Consider the following 21,117-nt stretch of genomic DNA (forward strand, 5'->3'; position numbering starts at 1 on the left):
GCACACCTTTAATCCCAGCACTTGAGAGGCAGAAGCAGGTGGATCTCTATGAGTTAGAAGCCAGCCTGGTCTACAGAGTGAGTTCCAGGACAGCCAGGGCTGTTAAAAGAAACCCTATCTCAAAAAAGAAAAAAAAAAAATGGAGAATTTTGTAATTTTTGTTTTTTTTACCCTTAGAAGTCTTCAGTAATAAAATACAACCCATCTATCTGTCTTTGGTCTAGGATGGGTGTATCATTTACGGTGTAATTTTGAGTACAGTCAGGGGTCAACATGCCTTTAATTCTTTGAATTAATGCATATGAAAACTGAATCTTCATTTTGGTGTGCATTTTGATTTTGAGACAGTTTTGCTGTATGGTCCAGTGACCTGGGACTTGTGATGTTTACTAATGGATTCTAGACTCTCTACTACTGTTGAGAAAAGCTGGTTTGCCTGGCATAGTGGTGCATACCTTGAATTCCCAGCACCAGGGAAGCAGTGGTAGGCAGATCTTTGAGTTCTAGGCCAGCCAGGGATATATAGTAAGACCCTGACGAAAAGAAAGAAAGAAAGAAAGAAAGAAAGAAAGAAAGAAAGAAAGAAAGAAAGAAAGAAAGAAAGAAAGAAAGAAAGGGGGAGGGAGGGAGGGAGGAAGGAAGGAAGGAAGGAAGGAAGGAAGGAAGGAAGAAAGAAAGAAAGAAAGAAAGAAAGAAAGAAAGAAATTAGTCTGTTTGTTGGAATGTTTAGTAACATTCAAAGAGTAAATCCTTTGTGGTGTAATGTACCTGGTGGTCCTTAGGTAGTATTGCTTTCTTCGCTGAGAGAACTCTTTTAGACTCTGTCTTTGCCTTCTAAAAAACCTGCATAATGAAACTGACAAAAATACGTAATTTTTTTTAAAATTATCTGTATGACTGTTTTGCCTGCACATATGTATTTGCACCATGTGCCTGCCTGGTGTCTGCAGAGGCCAGAAGATGCCCTGGAACTAGAGTCGTGGATGGTTATAGCTGCTGCGTGGGTGCTGGGAATCAAACATGGGTCCTCTTGCAAAAAGCATCAAGTCCTCTTAACCACCTAGCCACCTCTCCAGCCCTGACGAATGCGCTTCCTTTATATATAGCAGTTGTTTTAAGAAACATTTGAGCACACCATGGCATGCAATATTTTTTAGTCCTAAGCATTTTACAGCTGCCTTTTGTATTTTGTTTTTCTGTTAGATTTTTCTGTGGCCGTGAACTAACCGAAATGGTGCTGGCTCCCTCTTGTGGTGGAAGCTCGCTGTGTCCGTTACATAAATCCTGCCGGTTAGAGGACAAATGCTTGGTCAGGATAATTTTAAGACAAACTAAAATGATTAATTTTACTCAGCCAATTCACCCGCGCTCACATACTTAGCTCTTGAAAGTTTTGTTTATTTACATTACAAGTGAATGCTTTTAAATTCTTTTCCTTCTGCTTACTCCCTGGGGAACTCTGGTTCATTTTTAATCCTGCTTATGAGTAGATGAACCAAAGAGAAATTTAAAATTTGAAGAGACACATGGCTTCATTGATTTTTCTATTAGAGATTATACTTGAGTTAATTAAATTTGCTAAGTCCTCACTTATCAGGAAAGTATCCTACTTTAAGAAAATGACTGGCTGAAAGAAGAGGTTTATGTAATATGCAAAGAAACAATAAAAAGTGAAGTTTTGGGGGGCTGCTGGTGCGTATTCTCAGGCCATGGCACAACATATTGACGCTATAAGTCAGGCAGAGCTCTGTGAGTGGCAGGAAAGCTGCGCACAGCTGATGTCTATCAGTGACCCGTGGGGCTGGTGTTCTACCAGCTAGTAGTCACCGTCAGGAGAGCGTGGAAACATCTAGAGTCAGACTGGCCCTGCCCCTTTCTCCTTGGATGATTCTAGAACTTCAGAGCCTCAAGTTTTTCACCTGAAAACAATTAAGGGAAAGGGAGAGATCTGCTTTGCTCAGTTCCCTAGCTCGTTGACTTTCAAGACTACGCTAGCTCATTTTATATCCCCACACCGGACACAGATACTGTACTGAGGGAACAAGAAGGGAGGCCCGGATTTGATCTCCTCGGGTTAGTCAGCTGACTCTTCATGAAGCCCTTTACCCAGGTTTGGTTCTGGGAAGACCAAGCTGGGCCTAGCTTGTTACGTCTTAAGAGAGTCATGGCTTCTGACTCTCAAGACTGATGCTGCCAAGTAGTCAGGCCATTTCCAGGTGCCCAGTGCTGTGAGTGCCAGCCCAGTCCTCGGCAGAGTAAATGGCTCTGCCAGCATAGAGAGGATACACAGTAATCTTGCCCACAGGCTGTCTGTAGCTTGGCTCTGAGACCTGCAGGGCAGAGGACCTGTTCTGTCTGCTGGGCGTGCCGTAGAGGGGCAGTTCCAGCCTGTTCGTTTAGAGGCTTGTTTTCATGAAGCTTGGGACACAAAAGCTGGGAATCCCTTGACTTCCTTGCTGGCATTTTTACACCTAGGAGGGAGAGGAAGATTAGCGTTGGGGCTTTAGGAATGGTCCCTCTTCCGTGTGGTCATTTTTTTTCCTGTTGTGCTGTTTTATTTTTCTGCCCCTGCTGACTGCTGCATGTATTAATCCTTTTCTTTAAAAAAAAAAAAAAAAGGAAAAGAGAGAGAGAAATGTAATTGGGGGATTTGGAAATGGAAGTGCTGAGTTGAGCAGTATAAATGTAGCAGAGAGACAAGCCCATTGGTGTGGCTGCTCACTTCTGTGGCGTGTCTGTCCTGAATAGCGTGTTCTAAATCTGTAGTACCCATCTTTTAAAGAAATGTCTTCGGAAACATTTTGCTTGATCAGGCCTCTGTCTATTTCGTTGTCGTCATGGTTAGGACACCGAGGATTTATGCTTCCTACACAGTAAATTCTTTCGTGTCTTCTATTTCCCTATTTGGTTAGCCAGTTAATTAAACTCCAATGTAATTACATAATTCACTGTGCTCATTCCATAAAATAATTTAGCACCTTGCTTTTCAGAACTGTCAGAAAGCAGAAGCAAAGAAGAAGCAATAAGATAAAAACAGAGCCACTGAAGGACAATCCATGAATCACATCTGCTCCAAGAAGAAAGAAGAGGAGGGAGCGGGCCCATCAATATCCCTGCTCTTAAATGTCCAGTGACTTGAGAATAAGGAAGATTTATAGTCCAACCTTTGATGCCATTTTCTCCAAGTGCAACACTGGACTTAAATCCAGCTGCTTTCAAAGATGTGTGCCTTCCTGAGCTCAGGAGCAGGCAGGTGGCATTTGTGGGCTTCGAGCCCCTTCAGCGGCCTCTGCAGACCTGGGAGCTTTCTACCCTCAGCAGGTTCCCTGGTTCTGGCTGCATGCTTTGTCCACTCTTTTAACTCCCACCAGTCTTTGTTTTGGCTTCTTTTTTTCTGAAAAATGGGCATAAAGCGTATGTTTACATATAATACCAGATATTAATGCAAATGAAAATTCATAGTTTTCCTTATGTCAGGCGTTTTAATCTAAATATGAAACTATTTTTATAAAATGACCAAGCAAGACATTAAGGCACATCCAGCCCATGACCCATGGGCCATGTGTGTTCCGGGATAGCTATGAATCTGGACCAACACAGAATCATAAACACATTTAAATATTGTAAGACTTTGTGACTTTTTTCATAATCACACAGTCCTTGAGTAAGAACTTTGTAGACGATGTCATGCTGTAATGTCAAAAGGCTGGACATGCCCAGACTCAACAAAAAGTATGATATATAAATATTTAAAGATTGTATCAGAATATGATGGGGTAAATTGTTATTAAAGTCTTGTAAAGATGAAAAGATTGTAATTGTTTTATTATTAAATCTTTATTTTTCAGTACTTTCCCAGTTGTCTGTATTATTATTATTTGCATTAACCAATTGATATATTGTATGTGTGCCCATGTGTACCCTGTGTGCCGCAGCGCGCATGTGCAAGTCAGAGGACAGCTTGTGAGAGCCTGTTCTCGCCACCGTGTGGATCCTCGGGGTTGACTTGACGTCATCAGGCGTGGTCTTACGGTGTGGGTCACTCAGATGTTGGACGGATGCTTAGGACTGTGACTGCCCTGCCATTTCAGTGTCTTTACCTGCGCTATAGTTTATCTCTGAGAGAGGAGCTGGTACAGAAGGCAGGAGAGTGATGAACCCTCATGCCCACTGAGGAACACTTCCTGACTATGTGGCCTTGGTCATATCCCCTTCTAGAAGCCTCTGTGTCTTCAGTGTGGCACTGGAAGCATCACATACATGTCACATTTGGTTTGTGACTAAGACATACGTGCCCAGCTCTCGGTTTTCGATAGTGAGCGCACCGTGTGACCCCAGAGGCCAGATGCTTGTCTTTTGGCCCAGGTGCCTAGCTAGCACTGAAGAGCGTGCGTGAGTGTGTGCGTGCGTGGCTCCGTCTCCTAGAACTTGCAATTCATTGCTCCGTTTCTCTGCTAGGTACCTGGCTTTTTCTATTTAAGACTGATTAGTTGTAAATGGATTAATTTGCATAATGACTTTTCTCTTGTTTCCAAACAGCTCCTCTGGAGCTCATAGTGAGCCCTCTTGGCGTGGTGTTAGCTGGAGCCCTGTGAGTACTGTACCCACTCCCTGTATTCAGGACTGGTGGATGTGTCTGTGAGAAGTCTGGGGCCCTGGGGCCGATCAAAAGGATAGTGGTGTGGTGATGTTTTGTTTGTGTTTTAACAAATAAAGCCTGTCTGAAGGTCAGAGGCCAGGCAGTGGTGCCACGCACCTTTAATCCCGGGAGACAGAGGCAGAGGGATCTCTGTTAGTTCAAGGCTACCCTGGGCTACACAAGATTGAACCTGTCTCCCACACAGAAGAGACTACCTTCTGTGTGGGAGGTGCAAATTGTGCCTTGCCAGGTCGCTCAGAATTCTGACTGCCATACAATTAGGAGTATCCAGCTCCCACAAGTAATAATGTAATTTGCTTTCTATTGCTATGATAAAAACCATAGCCCAAAGCAACTTGGGGAGCAAAGGGCTTGTATATTCCTGGATCAAATTAGGGCAGAAACTTAAGCAGGACAGGAACTTGAAGGCAGGGACTGAAGCAGAGGCCACAGAGGAACACTGCTTACTCTCAGTGGCTGGCTAGCTCAGTTTGCTTTCTTAGAAAACCCAGGATAGCCTGCCCAGAGGTGGCTCCACCCACAATAGGCTGGACTCTCATATATTAATCATTAGCCAAGAAAATGCTCCACCTCCGTACAGGCCAATCTTATGGAGGCATTTTCTCAACCGAGGTTAACCTCTTCCAAAGTGACCCCAGCTTATGGCCTGTTGACAAAAAAGTAGCCAGCACAATAATTACAGGTAAATTTCATTTTTCTTACATTACAAAATATCTGGTGCTGGGTTGGTGATGTGGGACTCCCCTCTGTATGCTGTGAATATGTTTTATTGCCATTGGTTAATAAAGAAGCTGTTTCGGCCAGCGGCTTAGCAGAATAGAGCTAGACTGGAAAACTAAACCGAATGCTGGGATAAAGGAGGCAGAGGCAGTGAGAAGCCATGTAGCAACCAGAAGGGAAAGACGTGAGCTGCCAGCCAGAACTTTGCCAGTAGGCCACTACCTCGTGGTGATGCACAAATTAATAGAGATGAGTTATTTTAAGATGTAAGGGTTAGCTAGAAATATGCATAAGCTGATAGGCCAAGAAGTATTGTAATAATACAGTTTTTGTGTGGTTATTTCGGGTCTAGGCGGCCGGGAAGTGAATGAGCAGCCTTCAACAACAGGTTGCCAAGGTGGCTTAGTAGGTAATGATGCTGCCAAGCCCGCGTTTGATAGTTGGAGCCCAAATGGTGGAAGAGAACCAACTCCTTCCAGTTGTTCTCTGACAGCTGGAAGCTAAGTGGCCAACAGGAAGACAGGAGATATAGGTATGACTTCTAGACAGAGAGAGCTCTGGGAAGAAGAAACAGGGTGTCGCCAGTTAGATGTTGAGGAAACAGGATGAGCAGTACAGAGTAAAGGTAACTGAACCACTTAAAAGAATGTAGATTAAGGACTGGAGAGATGGCTCAGAGGTTAGGAGCACTGAGTGCTCTTCCAGAGGTCCTGAGTTCAAATCCCAGCAACCACATGGTGGTTCACAACCATCTGTAATGAGATCTGGTGCCCTCTTCTGGTCTGCAGGCATACATGCAGATAGAACACTGTGTACATAATAGATAAATCTTTAAAAAAAAGAATGTAGATTAAAAGGTGTGGGTTAATTTAAGTTATATGAATTAATGGAAAAAGCCTAAGTTAGAATCTGTTTACAGATTTTATTTCTCCCTGGAAGATTTAGACTTCCAACATCAGCACCCATTTTATCTACCCTTTTGTCTCATGTGTTTTATAGGTGCTCAGTAAAAGTTAGATGGATGTGGTAATATTTTGTTTGTGATGTAACAAATAAAGCTTGCCTGAAGATCAGAGGGTAGAGCTAGCCAATAGGTAACCATAAAGGCCAGGCAGTAGTAGCACACATCTTAGATCTCAGCACTTGGGAGGCACATGCCTTTAATCCCAGCACTGGGTAGGTGGAGACAGGAATATAAGGTGTGTGGAGACAGGATCTCAGGCCCATTCTGTCTGAGGATTCATAGAGACAGGAGCCCAGCCTGTTCGGTTAGAGGAGTCAATAGAGGTAGGAACTCTAGTGGCTGCCCGCTATGCTTCTTTGATCTTTCAGCTTTCATCCCTTAATATTTGACTCTGGGTTTTTAACATTAAGATCAATTAGAACATAGTTTTAGAGGCATTGCAGACATAACTGAGATAGGCAGAGGATTTGCTTTTGTCTTCTTCGAAAGAGTGAAAAAGGGAAAACAGACAACAGCTCTAGGAGGGATGTAGCGTGGCAAGTGATCCTAATTTGTCTTAATTAGAAAACCTGGAGTCAGATACGGGATAAAAGCTGAAAGATCAGAGAAGTAAAGGACCAGCCACAGTTACCTCTTACCTTTCTTTCTGACTTCTGAAATCAAAAGGGCCAAGCTCCTGTCTCCATTTCACCTCACCCCTTCCTGCCTGTCTGTCTAGACCTCCGGACCTCTATGGTTAACTAGTGGCTAGCTCCACCTTTAGTGTGATCTCCAGGCAAGCTTTATTTGTCAGAACACAAACCTGATATCACACATTTCCCCCTTTTGTCTAAAATAAAGAGGTTATGACTAACATAGAAAAACTATACACAATAAGCACAATAACTATGTACAAACATGTACAGACAATAATTATATTAGCAACGTCTAGTCCATTAACATTTGACAAATTCAGAGAAAATACTCCGTTATTTATCCTATCTCGGTGAGTTCGAAGTGTTGTTTCTAACTCACTTTCTATCCCAACTTGCATTACCAACCAAAAACTGTCTTTGGATGTCTCTCAACCCTATACACTTTACACCTCTTTATGTGTTTTTTCTTTTCTGAATTTGTTAATAAGGAAAGAACTAACTATAACTATCTAGTCTTCAACTCCATCAGAGACCCGAGAAGGCAATTATATTACCTAAGTAAGCAGGAAGAGCCAGTAAGTGGCTTCAGAAACTGTGAGAAATGACAGAACAGCTGGCCGCCTGGACAGTTGCACAGGGACTAATGGTCCTCATAATGGTCCAATGGCAGGTGATGGGAGGACACTGAGGCCTTGAACTTCATAAAGAAACAAACGCTGGACTTTGGGAGTAAAAATAAAAATGTTTCGTTGGTGACTGGCCCTTTCAGTGTAATGTAGAAAATTAAATATGGAAAACAGTCTACAAAGGGTCCGATTTCCTGTCCCCTCCTTACCATGTCCTCCTCTTTGTTCCCTCCTATGGAGCTACAGAGCTGCAGCTCGTCTCTGGCCAGTGAAATAAAATTCTCTCTCTCTCTCTCTCTCTCTCTCTAAAAATACTTTCTTCAGGGAATTTCATCTTTCCATGTGTTAGAATAACTTAATGTACTCACTTAGGTCTGTACAGACTAGGAACTGATGGCGGAAGTCTCTTGCCTTCCTTGAGTTTGACCAGAGATTCTCACCTGCATCACATAAGACCTCCATTCATGGGAAGCTGGCATACTGAATAATATGTTTGTTTTCCTGCTAGCTGGTGTACATAAATACCAACTTAGTAAGTGGACATGCCAGGTAATAGAACACTTTCTGCCTCAGATCCTTAACCACGTTCCTTAAGAGGCTAACCCTCTTGGAGCTGCATGGGTCAGGAAGCACTTCCACCAAATGCAAAGGAAAAATCCAATTTCACTTATTTGATGTAATTTTAATTGGAACATGAAGACACGGGTTAAATTACTTGAGGGTTAGCCAAGAAGGTCATTTTAATAAAGTGAAAATAAGGTCACACTACTGTTTGAATTCAGGTATCTTCTGTATAAATGTTAACTCAGCAAGATGGAGGAGAATAGTACCAGAGTGACTGAGAAGATCTCAGAACGCTGAGAGGTGGCTTTTAGCCCCTTAGTCAGTACCAGGATTTCTAGCGTTTCTTTCATGGTACTCTGTAAACCAGCAGAAAGCTAGGGTGTTAAATGTGCACACCGAGGACCTAAGCCCGAGCTGGGCATGGATTTGCATGTTTGGAATCCCAGCCACTCTGGGAAACCAAGGCTAGATGATGAGCTCAAAGCCTGCCTGGGTAACGTAATGAGACCCCATTTGGAGGCAAAAAGGAACAGCCTGAGGGGGTGGGTCTATTTCTATATCTGCAAATGGGCATGGTGCGACTGTACAACAAACTGCAAAAGGGAACATTACCGCCTGGTCACTTATCAGTAACTGTGTGGCCCAGGGCAACACAGACGTTAAAAGGATCTCTCAAACTGCAATCCTAAGAAAGTCAGTTACATCCCCCTTAATTTTTCAGTTAGATTCTTTTATGTAGAAATAGGAAGCATGCTAAAGCTACTCCTCCCCTAAAACGTAATTGGAAGTGTTTAGTGAACTGTACCTTTTCATAGATGTGAGAGTCAATGTATAAAGATGGAATTCTTCAGGATGGATTTACCATGTCTTAAAAAAAGGTTGGACGTTTATTTCGTTTTCCCTTTTTCTATTATGTTAACGTGTTTCTTATCCAATCTGGAACGTCCTTAGGGTAAATAAATGTATCACGTTAATAAATATCATGCATTGCTTACTATACACTGAGCTGTTTGTTTCATATGTAACAGTAATCACATTGATAAGTCCTTGTTTCCTATAAATGCCAACACTTGTTTCTTATACATGCAAATACCGTTTGTTCTAGAACTCCTATTAGAACCTCAAACTGGGGTCACTTGAGTTAGTCTCTGAATTTCTTTCCAAGGCAGCAAGTGAAGGAGTAGGGGAGACAGTTTAAGAAAGAAAGAAAAAAGGAGTACTTCGGATGATAAACTGTGGCTCACTCTGCCCAGAAGAGTGCTCTCCCATCTTGTAGTAAGGGCTTTATAATTGAAACTGCCCCTCAGTGCAGTTATAATCAGCATACCGCCTACTGACGTTGCCTGGGCGGGGTCTGTACACAGTCACTCACGTGCGTGCTTAGATAGCTGTAGAATAAATTTTGGTTCCTCTTAACTGTGGTGGATTTGTGAAGTGCTCTTTTAAATAGTGTGAGAAATCAAACTATTGTTTGTTCCATGTCACGGAGGGTGAAAGCTCTTTAACATTTGGCTGTAAATCGGAATCATTTAGTTTTTTTTTTAAGCTTAATTAACTTTTAATTTGCTAAAATGCTGCTCGATAGGGAGGCTTGTTGTTTGTTTGTTTGTTTGTTGTTGTTTTCCTCACTCTCCAGTTATGCTGTGCAGCCAGGGCTGAAAACTACCAAGAGGTATCAAAGACGGTCCAGTGTGTGGATCGGGAGTTTTGATCAGAGCATAAACCTGTGGCAATGCCTTTCTCCACAGCAGAGAATTTCTAAGCAAAAGGAAAAGACCCGGAAGGGTTCCCATAGATCTGCACATACACATTAAGGATTGCTCTCGGTATTAGCAGAAATAGGACCTCAGAGCACACTCCGCCCTGGCGCTTACAGCTTTGCCGGCCGCACTCGCCCGCCCCGCCCACACAGCCCGCCCCTCGTCCGCTCGCCCCGCCCCGCTCCGCTGGCGCGCCACTCACTTCCTCTCGCGAGGACGTCCAAGCGTCGGCGCCGCCGGAAGCTTCCTCTGAGCGCGGAGGGCGGAGGGAGAGGGCGGGGAAGGCTGCTGGCTAGGTGTAGGTCGGGTTTGTGACTCTGGCAGGTACCGCTGCAGGCAGGACTCTGCGCCAAGGCTAGTGGCCCGGTGCTCCTGCGGCCTTCCCCTGAGCATCGTTGCAGGACCGTCCCCATGCTGCGCTTTCCGACTTGTTTCCCATCCTTCCGGGTGGTGGGAGAGAAGCAGCTGCCACAGGAGATTGTTTTCCTGGTCTGGTCGCCCAAGCGGGACCTCATTGCTTTGGCCAACACTTCAGGCGAGGTAAGTGAGCCTGCGAGGAACCCGTCACGCCTCCAGCCTCAGTTTCCCCTTTTGCAGAAATGGCGGATCAGCTGTCTGCCCTGCCCCTACATCATCACATCGTGGCAGTTGACCTCACGTAAAGGACCCTCTCTGCTAAACGTGGTTTATAGTTCTATTTCCTTTGTGGTTAAAAGAACAAATGCCCACAAAGTTGTGCACACTCAGGTAGCCGTGAATTGATCTGGCCAGGGATGCACCATCCGAGCAGACTCCACAGACTCCACCCAGAGATGGCTTTCAGAAGAATAAGATGAACTGTTGTCACGTCTAGCTGGAAATGTGTGTGTGAAGTTGCTACGGAGGATGCTTCAGAGTGTTTACATCTTGGTGACATCTAGCTAACTATTTAAAAGATCATTAAGTTTACAGGCCGGTGTCTCACAGGATTCCTGGCAGAACGTGTGCGAGCGTTGCCAGTGGAACATGCTTTATCGGGTATATGACCAAAGCATACTCCAACTTTCTGTCGAGAATTACTGTTTACTCGGCAGCCATCTTGAAAGGAAACCTTCACCCATGCCTGTTTTCTCCTCCCCTTTTGGCAGTTTTACCCTGACAGTAGCCAGGTAACTGGTGTGTATGCAGCCAAGTATGGAAAACTAGATGGGAGGGCGATCTAGGGAAACTTAGTGTGCCCAGTTGCATTATCATGGTGACTGCCATGCCTTTGCCCTGAGATCCATGGCCAGAGCGTGACGTAGCGGAAAGCACGGGCTAAAGTCGCAGTTGTTGTTATTTTACTTTGCCACGCCTACCCTTTGGTGCTGTTGGTGTGACTGCTTTTGTTGTCGGCTTGGATAGTCTTCACCTTTACCAAAAACTAAGTTTAAAAGGGCCTGGAGACATGGCTCAGCAATCACGAGCACTTGGTGTTCTTGGTCAGGGTTTGGCCCATAGCGCCGGTATAACAGGAACGCCAGTTCCGGGGAGCTCAGATGCCCTTCTATGGCCTCCTCAGGCACTGACTGCCCAGTTATGGTACAAATGCATTCATGTAGGCATGATACTCATACAAGTATGTTTAGGGTGCAGGGTAAGTTGGGCCTTCTCAGTTCACCCGTGTCTTTGAAAATATCTCATATTCATTCAGACACTGTTCTCTTTTGTTCTTTGGATAGCTAAGTACTCAAATAATAATTAAACAATTTTATTCTGTGGATCTAGGTCTCTTTTATTTCTGAAGATGAGTCTGCAAGTTTCTGCTATTTACATCTTTTCGTCTTAGGTTTTACTTCATCGACTTGCAAGTTTTCATCGAGTTTGGAGTTTTCCGCCAAATGAAAATACAGGAAAAGAAGTGACCTGTTTGGCCTGGAGACCAGATGGCAAACGTAATGATGATGCTATAAACATACTCTTCATTTTCACAAAGTATATTCTAAAAGGAAGCCTGTTTTATAAAAGAATACATTTTTCTTGGAATATTTTAGTTATGATTTTGTTTCTGTTATCCAGGTCTTACTGTAGAGCCCTGACTGGCCTGGGACTAGAACTTAGAGAGCTCCACCTGCCTCTGCCTTTAAGTGCTGGGACTAAAGATGTGTTATCAACCTGACCTTATATTAGAATTATAAATACTAGTTTGGGATTTTTTTTTTTTAGAATGTTTAAAATTTTTTTCATGTAAGTCTGTTGCTGGCAACAGTGAGCTTTGTGGAACATGGGATCGGAGCCTAACACTCGGCTTGTGTTCTCGCTGCTCTTTTGTCCTGCACTGTTTGACAAGTGTTGGTCACCACTCATCAGTCCATTCAGTGCCATCAGAGCCTTCTTTTCCACCCAATTCATTTAGCACTGAATGTGAGGTTCGTCAATACCCTGTGTGCAGGCAGCTTACCACACCTGAGGGCCTGTCCACTGTGACCATGCCTCCATTTCCACAAGGTCTGATTGTTCGGTGTGTGTGTGAGTGTTTTTACATTGGTAGTTTCTTGTTTTACAGTGTCAGAATAGTAAAATGCTATGGGCTGCAGCCTGAAGTTCATCAGGGTGTCTAACCTGTGGTCTGTAGGCTATACATAGGGCTGTGGATAACAATGAGTGTGGCCCAATACGAAATTGTTAACATGTTCAAAACATGTTTGTTTGTTTGTTTGCACATGCGGTTGCACAGTTTTCCAATGTGGACTGTGTAGATGACAACATTGTATTACTATGGTAAAAGATTGAACAAACCTGAAGGTACTTTTAAAACAAAATGCAAATTACCTTTGTAAAATGAATATGTCCTCTTGCTTGATTTTTTTCTAGATAAATATAAATAAGTACTTAAAACTTCTTTAAAATCGTATTTCTTAAAAACTAAAACATGTAATAGCAAGTAATTTATTTTAAGTAAAACTTTCTACCCTGAAGTTCACTTTTTCTAGTTAAAAGTTCTATTTTAATCATTTTGTTATAATTTGCTGGTATATTTCTTAAGCTTCTGTTTTTCATATTTTTACTGTGGAGTCCTTATTCCTGGTTCATTTCTCTGATGAACTGTAAATTGTGTGTTCTTTTTTAAATTAATATAAAAGTATTTATATATAAATTAGGGTATATCAAAATAAAAAAAAAAAGAATGCAAAAAAAATCATATCACCTAGCAATAAATGTGTTTTGGTGAACCATTTTGACAACACTCCCTGATAAAATATGTGTGCAGAGATCCATTTGTGCACTCCCATCAGAATTCATTTAATACATATTATTCCAATACATTTTGTTCAGGCTGATTGTTCAGGCCAAATAGAAACAGATTTGCGACGTTAAATGAGCACATACCATTGTATTTATATATTGCACTTTACATCTTTTGGTCATAATGCTTATTTTATTGCCAGTTTTCAGCTTTTAAGCAGTGGATAAGTTAAGTATTCTGAACAGGTAGGAGAACTTGGTGTGATTAACTCCTTAGATTAATTCCTAAATACAGAATTTCCAGGGGCCAAAGGGATGGCTCAGTGGTTAAGAGCACTAACCCTGGTTTGATTCCCAGCACCCGTATAGCAGTTCACAACAGTCTGTAACTGTAGTTTCAGGGGACCCAACACCCATGGCAAAACACAAATGCACATAAAATAAAAGAATAAAGGAATTTTTAGGAATGCTTTAAAATACCACACGCATCCTCTACGTTTTCTTAGAAGATGAGTAAAGTGTATAAATCAGAGGGACGTGGCTATGTAGATCAGTGTTTGTCGCCAAGCCTCAGAGCCGAAGAACCTGACCTACAGTCCACGCTTGATGAGAGAAGAGAAATGAGCCCCGTAAATTGTTCTCTGACTGCCACACATTTTGAGGACTTAAGTAAAGGAGATCCAGGAGAAATCATTAAAGCCAAGTGTGTGTTAAAATGTGTCTCATATAAACAGAATTTTATGTTTTTATTAAAGCAGTCATTTCAAATCATTTTAAGTTTTTTGAGAATGGTGGCTGGAGCCCTTGCCTGGTGGTGCAGGCCTATAATCCCAACTATTTGGAGTTCTGAGGCAGGAGGATAACTGACTTGAGTGAGTTTGAGGATAGCCGTGGCAACTTAGTGAGACCTTTTTTCAAAATAAAAAGTAAAATGGGCTGGATTTTAAAGGACATCTGGGTCATTTCCATTTGCTAGCTAACACAAATAAAGCTGCTATTAGTATTTGCTTGAAAGAGAGTGCTAGGGATATAGCTTAGTAGTAGAATGTGTGAGGGAGCTTAGGTTTAGTTCCCAGCACAGCAAAAAAAAAAAAAAGCCAGAACAAAAGACATAAAGATGGGGGGGGGACAGGCTGGTTTAGCCTTCTTCAGGCAGTGGCTTGTAGGAGTGTCAGGTGAAACTCTGCTTTGAAGCTCTGAAATTGTGCGTGTTAGGAGATAATGACTTACCTAAAGGAACTACATTAGATAATTCAGCCACAGTCAGAGGTATCTGTTCACCTTGTTTCTTAGCATGGGATGGAATAAAGAGAATAAAAAGATTTTAAGCAAACAGCAAATGGAGCCACTTCCTGTCTTGTAGGCTTTTGAACAGGGCTGGGGGAGATAACAACGATGGTATATATCTTGTGAATAATCTCCCGGCACCTGTTAGATATTTTCTTGTTGAAAGCAGGTCCCAGTCTAGAGACTTTGTTGTGTAAGTTAATAAATAGAATATGTGGGAAGATAGTAGACAGGTGAAGTAGTTTGAACATGTGACAATAAGCTTAAGTAATAGGCATAACTATATGCAAGGATCTCTTTACTTTCTAAAATATTACCTAAAGGAATAGATAAACCCATAAAAGTCTCACCAACGTGGCTCTTTAAACAGGAGCTGAACAAAGAAACAATGGAAATGTTAATGTGAACAGGAGAAAGCCCAGGAGGCCTCACCCTGCACAAGGAACTACAGGCAACTAAGAAATGTGAGAACAGGAGACATGGTCTTCCTCAGGGAAGAGTACACAATCGTCTATCCATTACAAGTGGGCAGCCCTGGAAGCGTGCAAGTAACATACAAACTGAGCAGATTGTATATATGTACTCAGGAATATGTATATGTATATACGTAACAACAGTTAATTGAAAGAAGCCAGGCCGTGGTGGTGCACACCTTTAATCCCAGCACTGGGGAGGTAGAGGCAGGTGAATCTCTGAGTTTCAGGCCAACCTGGTATACAGAGCAAATTCCAGGACAGCCAGGGCTACACAGAGAGATCCTGTCTCAAAAAATGAAAACAAAGAAAAATTAAAAAAGGGGTGGTATGAATTTGGAAGATTTGGAAGAGAGCAAGGAGAGGTATATGGGATGATTTGGAGGGAGGAAAGGGAAAAGGAAATGATGTAATTATAGTCTCAAAAAATAAAAGCTGGAAAACTAAAAAAATTGCTTTAGTTACATTTGCTTGTGATGTGTGGGACGCCTGTGCTGAGACAGGACAGCCTGTTTGTCTCCATTCTTCCACCCTGTGGCATCCGGGGAAAACTCAGTCAGGCCAGTAACCAAAGTTTCCACTTGCTGAGCCGTCTTGCTGGCCCTCAAAAAAGAATTTTTAGGTAATTAGAATGTGTTTGAAATAGTAAAATTGGACAGTAAGTGAAATCATGCTAATTTAGTCTGATTATTTTCTTACTTGTTTTAGTTTTGGCCTTTGCTCTCGCTGATACCAAGAAGATTATTTTGTGTGATGTAGAAAAGCCTGAAAGCTTACACTCTTTCTCCGTGGAGGCTCCGGTTTCCTGTATGCATTGGATGGAGGTGACTGTGGAAAGCAGGTAGAAAATCATGGGGAAGACTTGGGATGTTTTCCAAGCTTGTTGTCATGTTATTTCTGAGACATGTCCTTGCTCTATGGCTAGGCCATCCTCAAGCTTGAGATCCTTTTGCTTCTCTGTCTCCCAAATGTAGGGTGATCGTGGACATTTTACAGGCACCAGCAGCTGGAATTTTCATTGTTTAGAGTGGAAATGACTGTCAGTGCTGTGATTCCGTGTGCCTGCAGCTTTAGATAGAGTGGGTGTGCTTATTTTATTTGTGTGTGTGCCGTTTGTTTTGCAAGGAGCTCTGTCCTGTGTTAATGGATATTCCTAGGGCATGAATAGTGCTGGATGGAGCAGACAGCCTGATGGGTTCCTTCTGTGTTCTTGGCCTGGGTCTTTCCCCTGTTCCCTGGAACAGTTTTTCCCTAGTCTGTGTAGATGAGGGAATGCCTGGGTTGATGTGAGGAACTTCTAAGGCATCAGTGACACCACTGGCTCATGTTGGGGACAGAAGGATTTTTGAAAATTGAGTCCTTTTTTCCAGTAGTTTTTTTTCTTACTGATTTTCACTAAATTATTATCAAATGAAGTTATAAATCCTGAATGTTAATTGACAACTTTCTTAAGCAGTACATAAGAAACAGGGGACAAGGATTTAGCCCGAGTTTGAAATTCATTAAAGATGAGCCAAAGTGATCAACCATCTTCAGATGCTCAAGGATAACAGATAGTTACGTGAGTTTAGAAGGTGAGGGAAACAGAACATGTCCAAAGGGAGATTCTAGTACTGTGTGTTCCAGGGTGAAAACCATGATTTCAGGTCACTGCTTTCTCACTTTCTCAGCCATTTACTTCTGATTGTATTTGGAGGTAGAACTGAAAAAGAAAAGGCAATAAAGATATTCCTGAGCCATCCATGGTGGTGCACACCTATAATCCCAGCTGTGAAGAATATTTCAGGAAGCTGGAGGATGCCTCAGCAGTTAAGAACACTTCCTGCTCTTGCAGAGGACCTGGGTTTGGTTTCCAGCATCCACACAATGGCTCACAACTATCCATAACCCCAGTTCCAGGCATCTGCTGCTCTCTTCTGACCTCAGGCAGCAGGCACATATGTGGTGTATACACATCCTTGCAGGCAGAACACACATTCACATAATAAATCCAAAAAGAATAAAAAATATAGACTATTCAGAAATAATGGCAAATGGCATAGTTTTATATACCCACCAGACTGCCACCTCCCCAAGTCGGTATAAGCCATAGAACCAGTTATTAAATGATACAATAATTACTCTAAGTTGCTTTAAATGATTCTTAGCACTTTGTTTACTGTGGTTTCTAAGATCAAATTCAGAAATCATGAGCTCACAGTTTATCTGAATATTGAATACATATAAATATATTTCATATGCTGACAATCATTTCTTGATATTCCTCTATATGTACAGTGAGTAGGTGTTTGTCGGTTTGTTTTGAAACAAAAAGCCCAATTCCCTCTTCGTCTTATCACACAGGATTGCTAACAGTGTTTTATATGTATCTCTGTGGTAAAATTATAAAATTAGGAATCTTTTTTTACTGCATTTATTTTTAATGGAAAGAGAAGTCGAATCTTTGCTGTTGTGTGATACTTGGTTCCCCCTCCCTTTTAGTGTCTTAACATCATTTTATAATGCTGAGGATGAATCCAACCTTCTCTTGCCTAAGCTGCCCACACTGCCGAAAAAGTACGTATCGGTTTTATTTCTCTTGAATGAACCCTGCCATTTCTATTCTGCTTTAACATGTTACCAGTTTCCCATGCATTTCTCAAGAGTAAACCTTATCTCTCTTTTCTCTTATCTCTTATTTTCTTATAGTTACAGCAACACCTCAAAAATATTTAGGTAAGTATACCTTTCTTATTTTCAAATGAGGTGGTCTTTTATTATTTGAAAGATAATATTGAAGGATGACCCAATTTATGTTTTTGTTTTAGTGAAGAAAATTCTGATGAAATTATTAAGCTCTTAGGAGATGTCAGGTAAATTTTACAGATGTCTTATTTTATTTCTTGAAGTTGATGTTTTGTGTCTGTGGCAGTTTTCAGAACGTGAGCAGCGGATTCTTCATCTTGTTACTTCACTGTTGACATTGAAATCTCTGAACAGCATACAGATAGCAGTGTCTATTGTGTGGCCATTGACTTTTCTAAATTTTAGTAATGTCGTAGTGCATCTGAACAGGATAGAGGTGCTAGGGTTTCTAGATTTAATTTGAATTTCCCAAGTTTTAAAGCCTAATTAATGTATTTTTTATTACCATCATAGGAACTGATGGCACTGTGTGTTAGTTGGCAGATGGATCATTTCATTACTGATTGTGTGAAATACAGTTGGTACCAGGGAATTTTACCAACAGAATTTTTTTGGGAAGCTATTGGGAAATCTGTTGTTCATTTTGAAAAAAAAAAAAAATAGTAGCAGGCCTTAGTAGCGGGGCTTGCTCTGTGTGCAGAGCAGCTGTAAGCTTCGGTTGGCAGCTTCTGTCTCAGCTCTGCTGTCAGCGTGTTGCGTTGTTCTCAATCAGGCTCAACATCCTTGTCCTTGGAGGAAGCTCTGGATTTATTGAGCTTTATGCTTATGGGATGTTCAAAATTGCCCGAGTAACAGGGGTAAGTTCTTCAAAATTTTCAGTTTCTCTTAGAAAACAGCAGCTGATTTACTTACAGAACAAGGAGAGGGCAGGTTAACTTTGTTCACGTTGAAATGTTTAGAGGTTAATTTTAGTAAGATAGAATTTAGTGTTCCTGTGTTTGTAGCGGTCAGGAGCTACTGGTGGAACTAGTCAAGTTTTTCCCTTTTACAGACTGGCATGGTCCACTTGATTATGATTGGTTGTTTTTAAGTCTGCAGTGGGCAGGAGTGAAAGTGGGTGATTGGCATGTGAAAGCAGTCACAAAAGCAGCCCTCAGCTCGGTACCAGCTCTCCCTGGGTTGTGAAGTCTTCATTTTCTCCGTAGCTCGCTCTTCTTACTCAGGAAGGGGGAGAGTATCTCAGATTCTATGGATTGTCTTGGTTCTCCAGTATTTGGTGTGGGCCCCTTCAAGGGAGGAGGACAGACAGAGAGTGTTGGTGTGTCCTTGGGCCACCCCATAGCTATGTCAGGAACCAGGGTTATGCATTTCTACTTTTTAAAGTTTGTGTGAACTTTTGCTCCCATTGTTGTAAGCAGATGCAGCCTGTCAGTATAGCAAATGTATTGGCATGGCGCTAACTGTCTTTGCAGATTGCCGGTACTTGTCTTGCTCTGTGTTTATCAAGCGACTTGAAGTCTTTATCAGTGGTCACAGAGGTTTCCAGCAGTGGGGAAGCAGAGGTTTCATATTTTCAGGTGAGTATTAGACACTTACAGCAATAGCAGGTACATGGGGGTTTTGTTGTTGTTGTTTGTTTTTCGAGACAGGGTTTTTCTGTGTAGCTTTGGAGCCTGTCCTGGAACTCACTTTGTAAGCCAGACTGGCCTCCAACTCACAGGGATCTGCCTGCCTCTGCTTCTTGAGTGCTGGGGATAAAGGTATGCTACCATTGCTTGGCTACATACATGGTTTTTATAGAGAGTTTTTTCCTTGGTACTAGGAATTGAACTCAGGGTCTCACATGTGTAGAGCAGGCCCTCTAACAATGAGCCATACCCCACTCCTTACAGGTTTTAATTACTCATATCACTAGAGTCTAAAAATAAAATATAAAAGCTTGTTTATGATTTCTAAATCCTATATATTGAATGCTATTGTACGGAATATTATTTCTTTCACACTGCAATTTAATTTCTATAGTTAAAAACTATTTTGATGGTCTATTATGGCCTTACTGATTGGTTACTTGACCAGTGTAGCTTTATACTGAATATATCTTTAGGACTTTGTCTTTTCTAGTAATGAAAGGTCACTTACTATCTGACAAGTGCTTAGTGCTTGAACACAGTCATGTACTGGGTAGGTGCTACCGTTGTCCTCATTTGTAGGTAGGACTGCAGGCACACAGGAGTGTAGTAACTCAGTGCTGTTGCAGGATTGGAAAGTCATGCTAGGCTTTCTGCTTCCAGCTGTGTTCTCAGCCAGCGCATTGCCACATGCGTCAAGTGATCACTTGGGATGGGGGAACATCTTTTAAACTGTGGTTTATGTTGTAGACTAGGATACTGACTAGGCTTCTATATTTAGATCATAGCCATGCTTTGTCAAGAAGTCTTCCCAAGTATTTCTTCTGAGCTGTCCCAATGCTTTAACCTAAGTATGTGTGAACGCTCAGAAGTGGGAAGAAAAGAATAAGAGATGTGGTGTTTGCAGTCCTTCCTACAGTCTCTGTTCAGAACATCAAAGAGCCCAGACTGTAGCTGTTTGCATTTCTCTTATTTGTGAGGCTGAGAAATTGTTATCACGTTTGTATCTGAGCTCTCATAAAGTGATTTTTTTTTCTGTGAGGTTTGTGTTAGGTGTGTGTTTTGTTGTAGTTTTGAGATTAGAGCTCATGAGCCCTAGGCTTTGCCTCCATCTCACTGCATATAGCTGAAGACGACCTTAACTTCCTCCTCCTGCCAATACCTCCCAAACACTGTGATCACAGATTTATGCCTCCAAGCCCAGACACAATGGATAATGACAACCTCATTGAAAAATGACTCATACTCCTGATATTCGTGTTTTAATCCACATCCTTTAGTTATTTTTACTTGTATTAAAATTTTACATTAATCTCTGGACATTTTAAATATTCTCATAATGGTGTTATAGGTTATTGCATCTGTATCTCACAAAAGGGAGGGATGGCTCAGAGCTGGGCCCTAGGTGGAAATCTCGAGGTAGTCACTTACTGGTTTCCAAAATCCATTGTGCTTAATGGGCAGAATTCTGCTAAGAGGCTCTCTGGCATGTAGTTAGATACAGACCCTTCTCTGTGCTAAGGACTTGTTTGTTTTTGAGCTGGGCGAGATTGATTTATCTTCAAAACAAGCAAATGCTCCTGTGACCCATTTTATTTATTGTTTTACTTTATAGCTTGAAACCAATCTGCTGTATTCCTACTTACCCGAAGTAACTCGGATGGCCAGAAAGTTTACTCACATCTCAGCTCTCTTACAGGTATGAATCTAAAACTTGCTTCATGTTAGCATTTTACTGGAAGTTTCTAATTTTCCATAAAGAAAAACCACCAAAAGTTTGTTGTAAAGCTACCTGCAATAGAAGTGCTATAAGCTAATCTTATAATATTTGTTAAAGCAAATGTTGAAAATTTAATTGACAGTCTCCTGACCAATCCTGTTAATTGCCTCCAAAAGAAAAGGGGAAAATCCTGTAAATCTTTTAAGCTATTCATAATGAAAATGCAACTTAAAACAAATTATAGATAAATT

At 41.8% G+C, this 21,117-nt stretch overlaps 2 protein-coding genes across 4 annotated transcripts in view; both read left to right on the forward strand.

Moving 5' to 3' along the window:
* The window catches only part of Zcchc4 (zinc finger CCHC-type containing 4), a 39,645-nt gene extending 35,790 nt beyond the window's left edge, over positions 1-3,855 (forward strand). The window contains exon 13 of the mRNA XM_050150229.1: positions 2,991-3,855. Coding sequence (XP_050006186.1) covers positions 2,991-3,060 — 70 coding nt within the window. The 3' untranslated portion in view covers positions 3,061-3,855. The remainder of the gene's footprint in view (positions 1-2,990) is intronic.
* Positions 3,856-10,158: 6,303 nt separating this feature from the next.
* Anapc4 (anaphase promoting complex subunit 4) overlaps positions 10,159-21,117 on the forward strand; it is a 31,894-nt gene continuing 20,935 nt past the window's right edge. For 2 of the 3 annotated variants that reach the window (XM_050149597.1, XM_050149598.1), the window contains exons 1-9: positions 10,159-10,469; positions 11,737-11,842; positions 15,602-15,734; positions 17,375-17,449; positions 17,582-17,608; positions 17,701-17,745; positions 18,291-18,375; positions 18,991-19,095; positions 20,762-20,845. In XM_050149597.1, coding sequence (XP_050005554.1) covers positions 10,341-10,469; positions 11,737-11,842; positions 15,602-15,734; positions 17,375-17,449; positions 17,582-17,608; positions 17,701-17,745; positions 18,291-18,375; positions 18,991-19,095; positions 20,762-20,845 — 789 coding nt within the window. In that variant the 5' untranslated portion in view covers positions 10,159-10,340. Of the gene's footprint in view, positions 10,470-11,736; positions 11,843-14,790; positions 14,885-15,601; positions 15,735-17,374; positions 17,450-17,581; positions 17,609-17,700; positions 17,746-18,290; positions 18,376-18,990; positions 19,096-20,761; positions 20,846-21,117 lie in introns of those variants that run through there. The other variant, XM_050149599.1, reaches the window with a different exon arrangement.

The sequence above is a fragment of the Alexandromys fortis genome, unplaced genomic scaffold, assembly GCF_014885135.2.
Source record: "Alexandromys fortis isolate MF-2015 unplaced genomic scaffold, M_Fortis_MF-2015_v1.1 scaffold_0, whole genome shotgun sequence".
In the NCBI taxonomy this organism is placed as follows: domain Eukaryota; kingdom Metazoa; phylum Chordata; class Mammalia; order Rodentia; family Cricetidae; genus Alexandromys; species Alexandromys fortis.